This window comes from Nannospalax galili, unplaced genomic scaffold, assembly GCF_000622305.1.
Source record: "Nannospalax galili isolate Female #2095 unplaced genomic scaffold, S.galili_v1.0 scaffold417, whole genome shotgun sequence".
NCBI classification, from domain to species: Eukaryota; Metazoa; Chordata; class Mammalia; order Rodentia; family Spalacidae; genus Nannospalax; species Nannospalax galili.
The window spans coordinates 3,144,643-3,165,477 of NW_008340785.1; the positions used below are offsets into that span (position 1 = coordinate 3,144,643).

At 38.4% G+C, this 20,835-nt stretch overlaps 1 protein-coding gene and 1 non-coding gene across 7 annotated transcripts in view; both read left to right on the plus strand.

Moving 5' to 3' along the window:
* The window catches only part of Fam184a (family with sequence similarity 184 member A), a 143,719-nt gene that overhangs the window by 115,290 nt on the left and 7,594 nt on the right, over positions 1–20,835 (plus strand). For 4 of the 6 annotated variants that reach the window (XM_008835772.3, XM_008835773.3, XM_008835776.3 and 1 more), the window contains exons 10-15: positions 1,443–1,655; positions 4,891–5,044; positions 10,225–10,352; positions 12,559–12,743; positions 13,187–13,333; positions 19,479–19,596. In XM_008835772.3, the coding sequence (XP_008833994.1) occupies positions 1,443–1,655; positions 4,891–5,044; positions 10,225–10,352; positions 12,559–12,743; positions 13,187–13,333; positions 19,479–19,596 (945 nt within the window). The remainder of the gene's footprint in view (positions 1–1,442; positions 1,656–4,890; positions 5,045–10,224; positions 10,353–12,558; positions 12,744–13,186; positions 13,334–19,478; positions 19,597–20,835) is intronic. The other 2 variants (XM_008835775.2, XM_008835774.2) reach the window with 1 other exon arrangement.
* LOC115070812 lies at positions 20,626–20,816 on the plus strand. The gene has a single exon (XR_003849942.1). It is a non-coding gene; the product is annotated as a U2 spliceosomal RNA (small nuclear RNA).

Sequence of the window (20,835 nt, forward strand, 5' to 3'; positions counted from 1 at the left end):
TAGAAAAGGTTTCATTTTAAATATATTAAAATATCCAGAAATGATTTTTGTGGTATTAAGACTGATGTTTGTTTTCAAAAGGAATGACAAACCATTTTCCACTGCAAAAGAAAAGTACCTGACATTATTATAAATATATAACTGGAGGACTGAGGGGTGATTATGCTTCTTTAAAAATTCAGAAGTTTGGGACTGTAGAGATGTCTCAGTGGTTAAGAGCACTGGCCACTCTTGCAGAGGACCTGGGTTTGGTTCTCAGCACCCACATTGCAGCTAACTGTCCATAATTCCAATTCCAGGGGATCCAATGCCCTCTTCTGTCTTCTGCAGGTACTGCATGTATGTGGTATACTTATATACATACAGACAAAACACTCATATGCATAAAATAAAAATTAATTTAAAAAATTTAAAGCTTAGAGGTTTGCAAGACCTTGAATTAAATCAAAATGCAAACATTTCAAAATATAAAAATAAACATCCCAATAAAAGTGGTTTACTGAGGGTTTTAAATTACAGACTGTAGGGTGCTGCAGACATGGCTCAATGGTTAAGAGTACTTGCTGCTCTTCCAGAGGACCTGAGTTTAGTTCCCAGAACCCAGTTCAGGAGGCTAGCAACTGCCTGTAACAACAGCTCCAGGTGATTCAATGCCCTCTTCTGGCCTGGGTACCTGAAGACACATAGCATATACTCACACAAGCATATTTTGAAAAGTTATAAACTGACAAACCTTTCAAAACAGCAGATCTTCCAATCCTCAAATAATTTTAGCTAACAATTACTGAGTGCTTCTTACATGCCAGGAGCTGTTCTGACTGGAGGTATGGGAACTCACCCATCCCACAGTGCTTAACTACTTCACAGATAAGCAGTTTAACTTTTAATATTATCTCCACAAAATGAGTATAACCTTACAACAGTGTTAGTTGCCTTCTGTCTTCTTTCATGTTATGAATGTTAATTGTACCACAACATTAGGTGGACATTGAATTTCTAAATGTGGGTTACAAGTTCCATATTATTCTATAAGGACTACAGCTAACCTGTCTATTTCCAAGTAACTACTGAAAACAGATTTAAACTGATGCTGCTTAAATTGGCGATAACTAAAGATTAGATTTTGGGGCTGGTGAGAGGGCTCAGCAGGCAGGTAGAGTGCCTGCCATGCAAGCCTTGACAACCTGAGTTTAATTCCCGGAACCTGTGTAAAGGTAGAAAAAGAGACCTGACTCCACAGAGTTGTCCTCTGACCTCCACATCATCATACATACACCCAATAGTAAGGAATAAATTTTTTAAATTAGATTTCTATCATAAACCATTTTAAGCTAAAGATTATTATTTGATAAAGTGTATCTAGCCTGCATTTTGCCCATAGATGGGCAGCCTGTGAACTGCACCTTGTGCTTGCTTTTCATTTGTGTTGTTCTGTGGCGTAGATATCCCTGCTGAAGCAGAATCTGGAGACACAGCTTTCCCAGTCTCAGACGTCTTTGCAACAGCTGCAAGCCCAGTTTACACAAGAGCGGCAGCGGCTTACACAAGAGCTAGAAGAACTGGAGGAACAGCATCAGCAAAGGCATAAATCCCTGAAAGAAGCTCACGTCCTGGCATTTCAAACCATGGAAGAAGAAAAGGAAAAGGAACAGAGGGTGAGGTTCCTGGCATGTTCTGAAAAGTTCAGAAGTTTTCCAAGGGCCTTGGAATAATTAACCTTCAAGCCCAGTGTGGTGGCACATGCCTTTAATCCCAGCACTTGGGAGGCAGAGGCAGGCAGATCTCTGTGAGTTCAAGGCCAGGCTGGTCTACAGAGTGAGTTCCAGGCCAGCTGGGGCTATTGGGAGACCCTGTCTTAAAGAGACCAAAAAAAAACAGAAAAATGAACCTTCATAAAAGCAATTCCTTTTTTTTTCTCTAAAACATTCTATATTACTTTATTTAAATGCTTTTCAGAATGTGACTTCCTATGAGGGGGGGGCACAGTGATTAAGTATATATACTCTAACTATATATAATAGCAGACAGATTAAACTAGAGCCAACATTTCTTTGTTTCTGATCATAGTGTCAAGCCAGGCATACTCTCTGGCTTCTTAATAATTAACAATTGTCAAATAAACTTAGTCACATCTCTTGGTGTGACTCTATAGAACTGTAACCATTCTAATAATATAGCATTATTATAATAAAAATCTTTTATTAGTTTTTTGAGACAGATTCTAGTATGCCCAGGCTAGCCTAGAACTGACTCTGTAGCCTAGGCTGGAGCCAGGAGGATCAGGATTTCAAAGAGATCCCTTTAGTTAAAAATAGCCTGAAAGGCTGAGCATGGTGGTGCATACCTGTAATCCCAGCACTTAGGAAATAGAAGCAGAAGGATCAGGAGTTCAATGTCGTCCTTAGTTATATAGCAAATTCAAAAGTCCAAGGTGGGCCACATGAAACCATGTCTCAGAGATGGCACAGTGGTTAGAAACATGCACTGCTCTTACAGAGAACCCAAGTTTGATTCCCAGCACCCATGTCAGGGCCCATATCTCACAAGGTCTGTTGAATGCTTTTATATATATTGAAATAACACAAGAGCTCTCTTAATACTTTCACGTTGCACATTTGGAATTTTTTAATCACTTTATTTTTCATAAGAAATCAGAACCTAAAATTTTACTGTTCAGTCATTAGGTAGTTGCGATACCTATTTGTAACTATTGTCTAAATTAAAAGTCCTTTACCTATTATTTAAAGAAATTCACATTTCATTTTCAAAACAGTGAGCCTAAGTAGCCAAATACCAGATTTTTTAAACAGCATTTTTCCATTAAAGAAGTACAGCCTTAGTTAGGATAAGTGTAGTTCTCACAATTTTTTTTAGTTTAGAAATTATAATAAAACAAGCAACAAAATCCTGGTACAATCCATGTCTCAACCTTAAGCACCTGGCTCTGTTCCCCCCTCCAAGGTCATATGTTTTCCCTTAGCAATGTATAGTTTTCTATCTCTAGCTAGACTTTTTAAACCAATAATATGAAAACCTGCTTTAGCCTTTTGTGTATTAGGCTTTTTTTAAACGCTTTTATGTCACTGTGACAGAATACCTGACAGAATGTTATGTTAACTTTTCCTGGGGAGACATGAGCAAAACATCTGCTCACTGCAGAAAGAGCACCAACAACAAACCAAGAAAACAGTTCCACCCAAGTCTAGGTCTGTGAGCCAATGAGTTTAATTGGGTTATTTATAGGGACATAAGCAATTTATGTGTGGCTGCATGTCCGAAGAAAAATGAACCAGAACCTATTAACCACCTATGCATCCTCAGGGAGGGATCTTGTGAGCTGCTTCAAGTGCTGCTCATGGGCCTTGTGAGCTCTTCTTCCCTCCCTCCATAAGGAATGTTAATGAGCCTAATCTTGTAAGGCCTCCTTTGGGTAATCACAGCTGCTATGATTTCAATATAGCAGTGGCCATGCTGTGCTGACGACGGAATTCTACAACACAGAATCACTTAAGAAAGGAAAGGTGTATTTGGGCTCATGGTATCAGGTTGTCTCAGTTCATCTGACAGGGGAAGGCATGGTGGAGTTCCCCATACCATGGCAGACCAGGAAGCAGAGAGAAAGCCATAACCAGGGCCCAAGCTGTAACTTATAGTCTACTTTCTTCTGCCAGGTGCCCCTCTTCCTGAAGGTTCCCACAGCCTTCAAAACAGAATCACCAGGCAGGGAACAAGTACACAGAACAGTAGTGCATAGGAAATGGGCAGACTTAGAAAGTAATATTAAGCAAGGTCACCCAAACTCAGAAAGAAAAAAACCTCATGCTGTGCCTCATACATGGATCCTATAATCCGTATATATCTCAATGTAAATAAATAGCTCTAAGTGTGGGTATGGTATAACATTAAGAAATAGGACCAAAAGGAGGATATTAGGTGATGAGGACGGACAGAATGCAGGTAAAGGACACATGAGCCTTGAAAGAAGACAGAAAGCTGATTGCTTTCTAATTCAGCTGTGTCATAGTTTTTCTTTTTTTATGTGGTGGATAATTGCATAAAAGTATAATTGATAGTGTAAGTGTAAAACCCTAAGTGAAGCTCCAGGGCTTCAGAACGACCGTTCTAACTGTATAGAAGTTCATTAAAATGTATAGAGTTTGGAGCTGAGCAAGTGTTTCAGTGGCTGCCTTAATTTAGCTGCGTGATGTTGACATTTGTGAGTTTGTTATAAAAAAGTGAATTTTTAAACTTTTTTTTTTGTCTGTATGTGTATATTGCCTGTAGGTAAGTGCACCCATGTCATGCAATGCCCTCGGAGATCAGAAGAGGCTGTCGGATCCCCTGGGACTGGAGTTACAGACAGTTGTTAGCTACCATGTGGGTGCTGGGATTTGAACCCAGGTCTTCTGCAAGTGTTCTTAACCTCTGAGTCATCTTTCCAGCCCCAACAAAGTGAATTTCTTATAGTTTAAAAATACCCTTTTTATTCTTTCCCTAATAAGAAAGGTCCTCCTCCTCCTCCTCTTCCCCCTCCTCTTTTCCTCCTCCTCTCATAAGTCTGTATGTATACACAGTAATTATTCGTTAATTTCAGATAGTTTGTGCCCTTAGCAGCTTTAGAAAGTGATTTTATTTGAAAACTGCGGAGTCTTTATTTCCAACTTCAACAAAATATGTTGAATCAGATTGGTTTCAAAATAATTCATTTTTTCTACTACATTGACCTTACTCATTTTTCCAATTATGCTTACCTTATATCTAATTTTCATGAAATGAACTAAGATAGTTTAAACTTCTTAACTACTAACTAGGTTCTCATAGCAATTTTCTGTTTTGTTTGCATTTCCATCCTACGTTCTAGCATAATTTGGATTTGCTTCTCCTGTCTAGGCTCTTGAAAATCATTTACAGCAGAAACATTCTGCAGAACTCCAGTCACTGAAAGACGCGCACCGAGAGTCAATGGAGGGCTTCCGAGTCGAGATGGAGCAGGAGCTTCAGACTCTTCGCTTTGAATTAGAAGATGAAGGAAAGGCTATGCTTGGTATTTTGGAAGGGATTATAATCTTGTGTTTATTTGTACTTCTTCCATTGTAAAACTCAACATCAATTACAAGTTCTATCTTTAAATTTTGGAACATCAAGATGACTGAGTCAAGACTATTTGATGCTGCCCTGTGAAGAGGCAAGGAAGGTACATTAGAGGTCGCCTCCTCTTCCTCTGCACTCTGGGGAGCGATGCTCACTGGTGCTTTCTCCTATGCTCATGGGACTAAGTGGAAGCAGGACCCTCAGGCATCCCATGAATCAGCCACTGGCTGGTAGCCCAAATGCACCCACATATGGCTCATGGCTTGGACCTCATGATCACATTGCATTTCTACTTTAGGATATCATTTTGATGAGAAAAGTCACAACTAGGTCAACTAGCCTTTTTATTGAAGTACATTTCATTATGGGAGTCTTACCTATGAATTTTTTTTTGTATAATGAGCCAAATTTTAAAGAGAAAATTAGATGTGTACTTAAATATTTGTGGTTTTGTTTTTAGTGTCATTAGATAACTTTTTATTCCCATCATCTTATTTTCCTTCTGTTTGGGTTGATTCCAAATTCTCCTGATATTTTTTCATTTGTGTTTGTCACACTTCATTGCACATTCTTACCAAATAGGAATTTGGAACAAAGAAAACTAACATGATGTGAACATTCGGAACTCAAAGGGAAGCCATTGACCCTTTCCTACCGTACTGCAGCTGGAATCCTAGTCTGAGATGTCGTAGTTTTCTCCTCTTCCCTCTTGAGAAGCCACTGTCATACCTAGCATCAAGTACTCTTAAGGATGAACAGTAACCAAGGATTTGTGAAATGCATAATTATATGCTAACATTAGGCTGTGAGGTTTTATTAAAAATGAAATTCTGCTCTGGCTTTGCAAAGAATGACAGTCAAAAGCAGAGGTAACTTGCCTTTGTAAAATTATGACCAAAGAGGGGTATAGTTTCCACAGCTGTGTGAGGTGAGATTAAAACAGCCAAGTATTAAAACTATTGTTTAATCCATTGAAACATAACTTAAATACCAGTGTATTGAAAGAGGACTTTGGGAATTTCTAAAAAAGATTTTCTTTTTTAGATAATGGCAGCTACACATACAGTTTTAAGATATAAAAAGAATAGGGTGGGTCTGGAGAGACGGCTCAGTCGTTAACAGCACTTGCTGCTCTTGCAGAGGAGCAGAATTTGAATCCCAGCACCAACATTCAGTAGCACACAACTGCATATAACTCCAGCTCCAGTGGATCCAGTGCCTTCTCCTGGCCTCTGGGTACCTGCACGTATACACACACACACACACACACACACACACACGCACGCACGCACACACGTGCACACACACACACACACAAATAAAAAGAAAATAAATCTTTTTTAAAAAAGAAAATAAAAGAGAATTTTAGAAGGAAATAATATTGGCCAGGCGTGGTGGTGCACACGTTTTATCCTACCACTTGGAAGGCACAAGCGATACCTGCACGTATACACACACACACACACACACACGCACGCACGCACGCACGCACACACGTGCACACACACACACACACAAATAAAAAGAAAATAAATCTTTTTTAAAAAAGAAAATAAAAGAGAATTTTAGAAGGAAATAATATTGGCCAGGCGTGGTGGTGCACACGTTTTATCCTACCACTTGGAAGGCACAAGCGGATCTCTGTGAATCCAGACCAGCCTGATCTACATAATGAGTTCCAAACCAGCTAGGGCTACATCTCAAAAAGAAAAGAAATAATACAAAAAGATGCCCACATCCCTGTCCCTATTTCCATATGGTAGCCTCCTGTAAAACTATAGTAAAATATAACCAGTATATTGACAATGATATTAATATACAGAACATTTATGTCACTGTGCAGATCCCTCATGTTCATGTTTAGCCACACCTACTTCCCTGTCTTTCCTGCCTGGAATTCCTGGCAATGCTTAATCTCTTCTCCATTTCTACAGTTTTGTCATTTTGAGAATGCTATGAGTTTTAGAAATGGAATCATACAATAGCTAACCATTAGAAACCACCTTTTCCAAGTAGTAGTCCACAGTATCAACACACGACTGTTTGTTGTCCTTTACTCATCAAAGGTTATCTGGACTTTCCGTTTGTCTGTTACATTCATGCAAACATTTATGTGTATGTTTTTTATGCAAATACAAGTTTATGCTTATCTGGAGTAAAAGCTAAGAGTGAGGTTTCTAGGTCATGTAGTAATGTTTTGGGTTTGTTTTTTTTTTTTTTTTTGGTCCTTTTTGAGACTAGCCTGGAACTCACTTTGTAGACCAGGCTGGCCTCGATCTCGCGGAGATCCGCCTGCCTCCTGAGTGCTGGGATTAAAGGTGTGCACCACCACACCTGGCTAGTAATGTATTTTTTAAGACCTTGCCACACTGTTCTTCAGAATGGCTGTATCATTTTGCAGTCCACTATCCTTGCATGAATGACCCACTTCCCTCACATTTCACCAATATTTGATGTTGTGGCTGTATGTTAACTAATCTGATGAGTATAGTAATGTCTCATTATAGTTTTAATTTGCATTTCCCTAATAATAATAGAATTGAGTATTTTTCATATTCTCATCATCTGTCATCTTTTCTCATTAGATTGTTCATCTTTGCTGTTGAGTTTTGAATGTTCATTATGCATTATAGATACTAGTCCTTTCTCAGGATTCTTCAAGTATTTTTTACCCTATCATTCCCATGAAAACATTCTCCCTGGGGTCAAGATTGACATCTGAGTTATCCTCCCTCCCTTAGTGCCCATCTTGTTTTTCCTGTGTGCACATCTGGGCCCTTTGGTTGCTGCTGTTTTGAGTCTTTTTGCACTTATTTTCCATATTAGTATGTATCTTCTCTGTACTCTACTTGGCCTCTATCCTTTAATCTCATTTGCCAGTCCTGCTTCCCCATGTGTCCATTAAATAATGCTTTTCCTGTAATTCAGTTCTATTCTTCTGTATGTGTTTTAGTCTTCAGTCTTTCCTTCTGATGGCTCCACTTGGCTTCAGGTATCACCTATGCGCTGGGGATTTCAAATGTGTATTTCCAGATCTAACCTCTTGTTTTGTGTATTAAATTTGTATTCGTTACTACATGTTGAGAAGTTAGATGTTATATTATATACTCACCATTTTAAAATATGATCTTACTGCCTCCCTATGGTCCAAAGTATAAATCCATACCTGTACTTCCCTCTGATTAATCACTTCACTTAGTTGCCAAACTAAGAAAAAGGGGTGAGATCCAGCATTTTTTCTTTCCTTACCACATCCTGTTAGTTCATCTCAGATCTTTCTTGTATCTCTTTCCTCTTGTTTAGTCCTTCAGTCATGCTCATTTCAAGGCTGCAACATTTCTTCCCTGAATTATTGTCATGACTTTCCAGTTGCCCTCCCTTCCTGCAGTGCATCCTCTGGTCTGCAGTATGAGAAAACTTTGCAATGCATAAACCTCACACAGGACGTCCCACTGCAAGTCCTTCCGTGGTTCTCCATGTCTTACTCGGTGCCTGGCAAGTTTTTCCACTAAAAAAACCCTTAACACTAGGGAAAACTGAACTTACGCTTTCTATGAAGGCCTCAAGAGGAACCTAAATTGGCTAACTACAGGGAAGCATTTCTCTAAAGCTTCATGTTTTAGGTTTAAAATTTATCATTTACATTCTCCTCATTTAATCTCTATTCATACTAATATTTTAAATGTTCAAGTAAACTTCATGTTTAAGGAGTTGATGGACCACATGTAATCTCTAAGTTCCATTAGGAACACTGCCACTCATAACCTAATTTGAGAACCGTGGGCCTAAGGTTAAAGCAGAACCCATTTTGAACTAACTTTCATCAGTCTGGGTTCTATTTCCTTTCCTATGTTGCTGTGTGCACAGTGGCTTCCTTCCATATCAGACCTCACGTTTTGTCAGACCAGGCTCTGTCTTCTTTGCCTGTTTCTTCTCTATGAAAGGTGTTCCTTCTTTACTTGGAGAGCTCCAGCTCAGTCCTTCAGTCTTATAGACCAAGTTCCTGTGATAATCTCTCTCTAGGATAGCATCTCCATCTCTGTTTCCTGCACTGTTTTCATTATACCTACTGTTACCTCAGGTAGCCCACTTAGTTCCCTGGTGTAATGTCCTTTCCTTGGGCGTGTGCAGTTATAAAGACACTGTCATATTTTTTTCTCCCTTTGGATAATGTTGTCTGCCATTCTATAAATCTTTATAGAGTCTATGAAATAATCGACTCCAGAGCCAGGCATGGTAATACATGCCAGCACATGCCTGTAGTCCAGCACTTGGGAGACAGAAGCAGGAGAATCAAGAGTTCAGGGTTTCCACTGCACAATGAATTCTAGGCCAGCCTGGGGTACATAAGACCCTGTCTCAAAACATTTAAAAAATAGTAAAAGTTAAAAACAATTCCAAACTCAAACAAATGTTATGCCCTTCACATCGTTGAAAGCACTTACCAGCCAGTGTGTTGCATGTTCTAGGAATATTGTGAAAGAATTCTTACTTGGAAGGAAAGTTGTCTCCTAGATATTATGGTACAACACTAAAATCTTTATTATCTTAAAAATAAAACAGTCGCCAGGCGTGGTGGCACACACCTTTAATCCCAGCACTTGGGAGGCAGAGGCAGGCGGATCTCCATGAGTTCGAGGCCAGCCTGGTCTACATAGAGAGTTCCAGGCCAGCTGGGACTACAGGGAGACCCTGTCTCAAAATAAATAAATAAATAAATAAATAAATCAGTCAAAGCATTTCATTTCCATTAATACTTTATCTTCAAACTGAAATCACATATAAAAATACTTTATCACTTTTGCACTTCACATTTTTATTCTCATCAAAGCTAAGTGGATTTCAAATTCATGATAGGATGTTAGTCTGTTTAGTGGACATTTACTGGCATCCTAATTTTTAAAATAATGTTCTGAGACTTTTATAGATTTTCTAATGCATCGGTAATTGTTTTGCATTTTTGTGGGGGCGGAGTTGAGACAGGGTCTCCCTGTAGCCCCAGCTGGCCTGGAACTGGCAATGTAGACCAGGCCGGCCTCCATCTCAGTCTGCCTGCCTCTGCCTCTCAAGTGCTAGGATCAAAGGACTGGCTAACCATTTTGAAATTTGCTAACTTTTTTCTCTGCATCCCAGCTTCTTTACGCTCTGAACTAAACCATCAACATGCAGCTGCAATTGATTTGTTACGGCATAATCACCATCAAGAACTGGCTGCTGCCAAGATGGAATTGGAGAGAAGCATAGACATCAGTCGAAGGCAGGTGAGTATGGCTGTCCTACTCTGTGCTGATTCCTAAACATATGTACATACAGTGTGCACAGTATTTTGAAAATTACTTTGAAATACTAATTTCACTACTTATTATCTACTATATAATGAAGAGTGTTCTTTTTCAAGAGAAATAAGCAATTCTACTTTGGTACACTGATTATAAAATTGCATTTCATGACCTTTTGAGTATTTTGAATTTTGTTTGTATCTTAGAAAAAGAAACAATGACATTCAGAAAATGTATGAAGGGTGAGTGAGCATTATCCAGGAGGACTACCATGATGACATACTGTTCTGTGACTGGGATGTCCACTGTGGTAGTTGGTAGTCATGTGGGCCAAGTATGGTTAGTGCAACCAAGAAACTACATTTTCAATTTCATTGAATTTAATTAATTTAAATGAAGTAAACAGTTACATTGGATGGCACAACTATAGAAGGGGAGTAGGTGTGAGGAAGAAAAAAGATAACATTTCCGTAGCATACTAGGCCAGCCACTGCTTATACTTAAAACTTTGCTCTTTAGCTCAGTGTACTTTCCTTTAATTTGCTAATTTGTGATTGTAAAGGTATATGTGTGTGGAAGGCTGGAATTCTAAGTAGTAAGCAATGGAGGTTATTTATTAGTTTATTAGACTTAGAACATTTGCCTTGTTGCTTCACCTATGTTAAATGATCAGCTCAGATTTGCTGTTCATTGCTAGAAAGCTTTGAATGAATCAGCTTGTCACCATGGAGGGAAGTCACCCTTTTCAGCTATGCATAAAGAGTAAAATTGGTGTCTAGGCTTACGGAGTTGCAGAAAACATGGACTTTCAGAGAGATGGAAGTTATCAGATAACTGCTAGAGCAGCACTAAAAGCTGGCAGAGTATGCCTATTAAAACAATGGAGTGTGTGTGTGTGTGTGTGTGCACACGCGCACGCACACAGTGGTTTGAATGAAAATGTCCCCCTGTTGCCAGAGTTCTCTCGGGATCTCTTGCACCGTCAGGCAAACTATATAACATATCTTTATGTACATTTATTATTACCATGGGGGAGGGAGGGGAGTGACTTACAACGAAAGGAACACCCAGTGCCTAGCTCCATGCCACTCAGCTCCCGGCAGCCCTGCTCTGCGCCATAGTTCAGAGCCCATCATACCACATCCCTCCCAGGGCATGGCATACCCATAGTCACCACTAGCATTGGCTCACGCCTCGGGCCAGCTGTCTTGCCCCAGGTCCATAAGTGTCAGGCCAGTCTGTCCTTGAGTATGCCCAGCTACTGCACATTCCCCATGCCCATCGCTCCTGCATTACTCGCAGCTCGCAGCTTCTGTCCCAAGTTGGCTCCCAGTAGCCCCTCAGTAGTCCATCCTCTGCAGCAGGCCCTGTCCCTTGGAGAGATTAGTCACCTGTAAGACACCCCCATAGGCTCCAAGTATCTGGACATTTTGTCCCCAGATGATGGCGCTGTTTTGGGAGGTTTTAGAAGGTGTGGCTATCCTGGAGGAAGCATGTCACTGGGGGTGGGCTTAGAGAGATCTTAAGCCTTGCCAGATCTCCAGTTGCTCTCTTGTTTCCTGTGCCTGCTTGATGATGTGAGAGCTTAGCTTCTGCTGCTCCTGCTCCAGCCACCTATTTTCATCATTTCATTTTTACTTCATATGTGGTATTAGATCACCTTTACTTTTTCAGTTCATTAGAAGCAAGACCCTAGGTCAACACATATTCAGGAGGAGGCAATTAACAATTAATGACTAATACTCTGTGTGTGTGTGTGTGTGTGTGTGTGTGTGTGTGTGTGTTGGAAAGCCTCCATAGATGATGTTTTTGAGATTAAAGGACAATGGTACCAACATTTTATTACAAGACTATATACAGCTAACTAAGGATCTGTGTTCTAATCTTGGCTCTGCCTTTGGTTATAAATTGTCTTTGGACAAATCTGTTCTTAAGTCTTTATTTCCTCATTACAAAATGAGATGTGCTTTCATGATCTTTTGCACTGCTTGCAACCCTGATATTGTTGAAACTATATCCATGTAGCTATATGGAAGGAAAATGACCTTGAGTTTTTTCATTTTGAGCAATTTGTTTATGAAGCCATGTCAGAATGATTACATTACATTCAGATATGTCATTTTCTTTCCTCATATCAACACAGAAAGTGAATCTATAGAAAACTTGTAGAATTATTTGTATTTTACAGGGTAAGGAGCATATGTGTAGAATAACAGATCTGCAAGAGGAATTAAGGCACCGAGAACGTCACATCTCTGACTTGGATAAGGAAATACAACACCTTCATGAGAACATAAGTGCCCTAACAAAAGAATTGGAACTTAAGGGGAAAGAAATTCTTAGAATACGAAGTGAATCTAACCATCAGATGAGGTATGCAATAATCACAACAGAAGGAAGATACATTGTTGTCTGAAAAGCTGTTGCAAAGATGCTTAGCCGTGCCTTCCTATTTTTGTGAATAAGCTGCCCTTCCAGTAAGATATTAAAGACCATGTTTTATTATATCTAATGGCTATGATATAATCTACAAAACAGAGAAAATGTCTGCATTTTGATGATGTATTTATATTCATTAATTTTGGAGATTGTACATAAAATTTGAAGAACATTATTAGAAAAAGCATTAAAGGAGACAACTTTAACACCAGCCAGAGGATTATGGCAAACTAAGTAGCTTAACGTAAGCTGTTTGCATTAATTGTCTATATATTTCACAAAATTTTAAAAAAGGCATTTCAAATCTGGTAGAACATAGAAGTATTGAAAACTTGACTTCAGAATAACATTTTCTTAACTAAAAATAAATTAAACAGGTTGCATGAACAAGATTTAAACAAGAGACTTGAAAAAGAGCTGGATGTCATGACAGCAGACCATCTCAGAGAGAAAAATATCATGCGGGCAGATTTTAATAAGACTAATGAGCTACTCAAGGAAATAAATGCAGCTTTACAAATGTCGTAAGTCATACAACATTAAAGAAAATTCCTATGTGGATTATAAACTGAGGAGCACTGTGTCTAAATTCAGATTGACTTTTTGAATCTAATGATGCTTAGTAAAGAAAACTTAAGTACTATATTATAGATGTTAATTGCAGTGTGGTATGTTCTTTAATTAGGATAAGGCCATTGAATGATTATGTTTCATCTTCTATTGCTGAAAGACTGCTAAGATATCATGTATTTTAAAAATGCCTCTCATGGTACATGACTTCCATGGAGACAACTCAAAATATGCTCATTATGTAATGCTAAGTTAAAAGAGTATATTGTGCACACCAGAAATTTTATAAGCCTGTGCATACTCTAGAAATATACATCTTACCACAAGAAATGTCCTAAAACACAGATACAAACTTTTAATGATACTAGCTCCCTTTAGGAAATCAGTTAGAAGGTATTGGAGATGGAACAGGGAAAAGGCATTTTATTTTCTGTTTAGTTATTGCTTTATTTCTTGCAATGGGCATTTAAATGTTTTATGATTTTCTAAAAAAAACTGTAATGAAAAAATCATTACAAATAAAGTTATTTCTCAGTCTTACTAACTCCATTATTCAAGTCGAAATTTCCTAAGTATTGCTTAATTCTCATTAAGAAAATGAATAACCCCTCTTTTTACTGGAACTTGTAAACTGCTGTAGCCAACTCACCCTGAATTCAGTCTGTCTCTGGGACCAGTTTAGATTATTTTAGAATTAATCTACTCTAATCTCCTGCTGATGTTTTTCTCACCATTATTCTTTCCAATCAATTATCCAGACACTTTGATAAAGTAACAGTGTCTGATCTCATTACCCTGAGGGTCAGATTCTTAGTTTAGTTGGGCCTTGTTCTACATTTTATGCTATTAATATCTGTTTACTTTATTCATATATAGAAATAATCTTCTCATCTTTCATCCATCCAATTCAGTCAACCAACTCAGTCTTATCAAATACTGTTCCATGCACTGGTACACACACATGCACACACACACTCAAGTGAAAACAGAAAACAAGCCCCCAGCTATTTACTTGAGTGCCCTCTGAGATGAGGCAATCTTTCTGATAGATGTATTTGGACTTTTCAACTTAGTGGTTATTCAATTAATAGGTAATGAATAAACTTTGATGCCTTCTAATCATACTAACCACTCTGAAAAGTTACCCCTAAAATAGCAAAAAAAAAAAAAATTGCTTCAACAACAAACTCAGTGATTTTGGTGTTTCCTTTTATTAGAGTCAATTTTTAAAGTTTTTTTCAACCAGTGTGTGCTCAGGTGTCTGCATTGCAGAAGAGCAGATAACACATTTTGTGGGAATGAGATAAAATCAACCTCAGTGTCCTGGCTGTCAATTCTCCTGGCCCCTGTGTTCACTGAACAGACACTGAATCTGCATCCCTTCTTAACAGTCCCAGAGAGCATGCTCACACAAAGAACAGCCTGTGTCTATCTGTGTCCCGCCATCTTCATAAGTTAATTTACAAAAATAAAAGTTGTATCTGTTTGGACTTTATTCTCTTTTCTGTGGTTTTGCCCATTATAAGTTTTTAGCAGATAGCAAATAGTATCTTAGTTTTTCCTCTGTTATCTTTCAATAACTGAAAAATTATTACTGGTAAAGTTTTTTTTTTCTTCTTTTCTAGACCCAGCATTTATTTTATACTTTGCCTTAGGTCCATACTAAGCAATCGTATTTCTCTTTTTTAAAAAAATAAAAACCTACTACCATCATATAGTCATCTTTATATCAAGCATATACACACATTTTTAAATATTTTTTTTTTTATTTTATGTGTTCGAGTGTATTACTTGCCTGTATGTAAGTGCACCTGTGTTGTACAATGCCCACAGAGGTCAGAAGTGGGCCTCAGAGCCCCAGGAACTAGAGTTATAAACAGTTGTTAGCTGCCATATAGGTGCTGGAAACCAAACCCAGGTCCTCTGCAAGAGCAGCCAGTGCTCTTAACTGCTGAACTGTCTCTCCAGCCCCCATGTTTATTTTTGACTGGTACTGTCCAACAGATTTTCTGTGATATTGAAAATGTTCTGTATCTACTCTTCCAGAAAAATAGTTGTCTAGTCACTGTGCTTTTGGAGCCCTTGGACTGTAGCCAATGTGACTGTGGAGCTAGATTTTTATTCCACATTAATTTAAATGCAAATAGCTTCCCAGAGAGTGGTGGCTACCATATTGGAAAGCAGTACTGGATGTTTCTGGCCGTGTCCTTACATGAAGCCTGCTTGGATCTGTTAACTACTAAGATTTAGATAGGTGATGGATGGGGAGAGTCCTTTCCAGTTTATAGATGTGGGGGACTAATGTGAACTGTTCCCAACCTGTGCCAAAGGAGTGGAGTATCCTACCAGAGTTTTGAATCAATTGCAACTTAGCTTCAGGGCTTCGGATTCTGAAAATCCTGGTGGCTTCTCATAGAGGATTAGAGGAGGGGCTGAGGAACATAGTTCAGCCTGCAGGTCAAAGCATGATGCTAAGGAAACCATGGAGTCCCTGAACACTTCTTGTTTTTGTGGAAATTCCTGTTGAACTCCTGGGAAGAATGAGGAACAAGTTTAAAGGATTCAGAATTACTGACAGTCTTTATCTCCTTTGAAATGACTATTAGAAATTGGGTTCTCTAGTGCTGGGTATTCAAGTCCTCTTGGAGTTTTATGAAGTTTGACTTTCCTCCCTACATATCTTGTATCTGATTTTAAAATGTTTTATTTATTATTTTTATTTTCTTATGTGTATGAGTGCATTGCCTACATGTATGTATGTGCACCTGTATAATGCAGAAGTCAGAAGAGGGCATTGGATCCCCTGGAGCTGGAGTATAGATGGTTATTAGCTGCTGTGTGGGTCCTGGGAATCAAACCTGGATCCTCTGTAAAAGCAGCCAGTGCAGTGAACAACTGAGCCACCTCTCCAGGCCCTTGCATCTAATATTAAAATGTCATGTCTTCAGTTTCATTTGTTTTAAAAGCAAATAGGAGCTGAGACATAGCTCAGTGGTAGGGTGCTTACTTAGCATGCACAAGATGCACTCTTCCATGCCACAATTGCTTATTTTGAGTCCTTTAATCTATACTATTCAGTATTTGCTGTTATTGTTTGGTTTTTCATTTACTACTCAGACTATTTTCATAAGTAGTATAGGAGGAGAGGAAATAGTAATCCTCTTAACAAAACAGAGTCTGCTCAGAAATTATAGGAAAAATCAACAGTGAAATGTTTCAGTCCTGAACGTTATCACACAATTCTTTAATCTTCATAAAATGTGACCTCAAGGATACATGTGTGCCTAGCAGTACTGTGGTTTGGCTCTAAATTCTCAAGTCAGATTTTCTTGTCAGTTATGTCTTAGAAAGCAACATGATGCAGATGATGCAGATGATAACTTGGAGAATTTCTTTTACAGCTTTATACAGGACTATGTTATTCATGAGCTATGGACATTGACCTGTGTACTCTCTGGGACAAAAAAAAAAAAATGAGGGCATGTGCATGGTGAGAATCCAGCGTGACCCTAATTAATACTTCCATGTTCTGCTTCACCTTTCTAGTCAATCTTTCTTTCCTTTTAATGAGAATCTGTAAATTCTATGAAAATAAAATTCTAGCTAAGCTGTTGATGCTCAGAGTGTCCGACTATTATGAAATAGGGTCAAAGCATATGTTATAAAGGTCATATAAGATATATAGACCCGTGGGGTGCAAAGAAGGCTCAATGGTTACAAGCATTTCCTGCTCTTCCAGAGGACCTGGGTTTGGTTCCCAGCACCCCATGAAGGGGTTTACAAGTGCTTGTAACTCCACTTCCAGGGCATCTGATGCCCTCTGACCTCTGCTGGAATCAGGAAAACATGTACATGGTGCACATAAATTTTCACAGGCACACATAAATGCACATAAATAAGTAAACCTTTTTAAAAAGATACATAGAACCAAATACCTTGTGATCAAGAAGATTAGAGTTTAGCTGGGAATGAGTAGCGCCTGCCTGTAATCCCAGCACTAGGAAGTAGGAGTATCTCTATGAATTCACCTTCAACCCATATATGTATATATATATATTAAAATCAAACATTAGAATCCTCTCCTCACTGCCTGATGACCAGTCATTCTTTGTGCTTCACCCCTGAGAAGCAGTGCTGGTTTAGAGAGCTGGAAAAAAGGGAAGAAGATATTAACTAGTGTTGCCTTGAAGTAGATATTGGAATGGCGCCAAGTTTTCTTCCTATTAGAATTCTGAAGAAGAGTAATTCTAGAAGCCTATTTGTGAGTCACATCTGCTTCATGCTGTTCTCTCCTTTAATGCTTTCCCGTTTGTATTTATAGGCTCTTTCTTGTCAAAATTTTTCCTCTTTCTTACCTAGTCTTATTACTAAAATTTTTTATGATGTAAAGATATTTTGTGAGGAGGATTATCTGATAATAAATCTGTAAGTAAAGAATATTTTTGGCTAAATAAAAACATGCATTTGAACATAGGTTCAAGATAACTATACCAAAAAGGAGGTGCCAAGATTGTAAATTATTGTTTTAGATTCACTTTACCTGCTAATGTTCTACAACAAAGATAAATAAGGTTTTAAGTGTATGGGGGTCAGGGGATGGATAGCTACCATTTCTACCATCTTACCATGTATTTCATCTGTGGGAAGCAGCCTCACAATCTTGTACTTTGCTTCAAACCCCAAAGGCAAGTACTCCAGTGACCCCTTGTGGCTGCTCCAGCATAAAGCCCAAGCCTAAATGACTTTTCCCCTCCTCCTCCTCCTCCTCCTCCTCCTCCTTCCCCCACCTCCTCTTCCTCCCTTTCCTCCTCTTCTCTTTTCCTGCTGCTGCCCTTCCACACTACCCTTGTCATCACTGACCATTAACCTACTTAAGAGCTTGGCGCATAAAATGCATGCAGGTAAATCTTTCCATACTGAAATAAAAATGCAAGGTTACCCTGTGACTTCAAAGGATCTCGTTATTTTTCACTTAGCATGCACTGTCATAAAAGAGGGCATAAAGTAATTAAATATATCATATGACTAACTTTACGCTGACCTGGGACAGCCACAACTTAGTCTGAGAGAGTGACTTTCTAACTCCTCATTTCCCTGTCACCCTTGACCTCCTCACCTGCTGGATTAGCACATCAGTCAAGACTTAGTTTTGCAGATCTTTTACCCAAACTGAATTAGTGGCAGGCTTTATGACACCGAAATAAGAGATTCTCTACCCCTCTAGGATTTGTCTGGTGGGACAATGACATGGCACTAGCATCTAGATGGCAAGTTATCTAGAAGATAGTATTTCTTCAGTAGTTTTTGTTCTACCTTGTTATTTCTGAAAATAATAAAAATTAATTGTTCTAATTATAACTTCTCAAAGTGAAAGTTTTTTTTTTCAAATTAAGCCAGCAGTTTTCATTTGTATTCTTTTTAATCTGCCCTGTTTCCATTCCTAGTCTCTGCAGGTCCATGTCACCTTTGCTTACAAGAAGTGGCCTATTTAAGTCTTCAGTGGCATCCGTCCCCTGTCATTTAGGAGAGAGTAGATCTACAAGGAAATCGAGTTCTTCTCCTATCTGATGAGCCTTTTACAATGTGTCTGTGTTAGCTGGTAATACAGAATGTTTAGGCTGTATTCCCCATAAACCAGGACAGGATGGTATCGTTCATGGGTGTCTTTTATTCTCCTTTCTCCTGTGCCTTTTCTTGCCCCTCATATATGTTTGTTATCATGCCTTATCACTCAGTATTGTATTTGTGGTAACCTCTCCTGACAGTGCACTCAGCTTCTAAGAGCATCACACCTGAGTTCGTAAAGTCAGTGTCATTCAGCTTCAGCATTCTTTTGCAGAGCCTACCTCACCTTATTCACCCTTTCTTCAATGACCTAATATGGACAAATTCTTCCAAAACTAACTGTGAAGCCCTTAGTATCACCTACTCCCGGGAAGCCTTTAACACTGTAGCTCTTGAGGAAATCATGTTATTATGCTTAGAAATCTTATATTAAATTTGTGTGTGTTTAACTGGACTCATCAAAAATCATAGGTATTTATTACAACAGAATGTATCTAAGTCACATCAGTGAGATAAAGGTTTTCTTGTTTATAGACTAGAAGAAATGGAAGAAAAATATCAAATGAGAGAGTCGAAGCCAGAAGATATACAGCTGATTGCAGAATTAAAAACCATGCTTACAGAGAGAGACCAGGTCATAAAGAAGCTAATTGTAAGACATTTTGTTTTTAATACAACCACATTAGAAGTCGATAAACTGTTGAAACCTGGGGAAATATGTTTAAATAATGTTAAATGGAAATGAAAAGTACAAAATATGTGATAGAAGTTTATTAAAATGTTTGAGTGAGGGTAAGAAATACAAGGAAATCTTCAAATTGAAGTTTGCCATTAGAATAAGGGAATTGTGTTTTATCTTCAATTTTTTAAAAAAGAAATAGTTCTTTTTGATACATTGAATGTTTAATAATATATCATTGCCACTAAACAGTTGACATGTGGCTGTACATAGGTATGCATATTCTATGGATATAATTAGAAAACTAACATATCCATGTACGAGCCTGTGCTGATCACTTACAGATTAGTCATGGGTTTTTGTTTGGTTTGGCTTTGTTTTATTTTGAAACAGGGTCATGTTTTGGAGCTCTTCAGTTTGCAGCCTTCCTCCTGTCTCAGCCTCAGATGGGTGGGATTGCAGGCATGCATCACCATGCCTGTCTCAAATTAATCATGTGAATTTCTAAAATGTATTCCACCAAACAGTGATCCAGAGAAATGCTGAGTAGTACCAGTACTCAGAAGACTGAGGCAGGAGGATCTTGAGTTGAGACCAACTTGAGCCACACACCAAATTCAAGACCCACATAGCTAGACCCTGTCTCAAAAAACAAAAAACAAATGAACAAAAACAGGTTCTGTGGTCCAGCCTAAGAAAAGCTGCATGCTATCCCAGGAAGTCAGGAATGCAGAAGTGTGAAGGGCACCGAGAACATCATCTGGGAAGAAAATAAAATTTTAACAATAAATATACTACCTTCATTAAAACCGATATTACTTAAGAAAAAAAGTATACAAATGTTTGAAATTTTATAAAACATTGCAGAATTTTCTAAAATGCAGTAATTTAAATGTTGCTTTGTATTATCACTAATAAATGAAAGTCTTTCATAGTAAAAGTAAAAATAGAACATTAATCATCTATATGCTCATTAATGTCTTCAGCTAAAACCTTGGATTTATCGCTTCTCGGCATTTTGGCTAAGATCAAGTATAGTATCTGTTCTTATCAGTTTAGTATCTGATATGTCCTCTATCCGAGGACAATATGTTAAATGAATTTTTGGAACTAGGAGTCAGAATAGGAGCTTGCTCCATCTACTCTACGCATTGACCTGGTATTGCAGTAACTCCAGGAATGGTGCAGCCCCTCGGGGGATCTGAAGCTGTT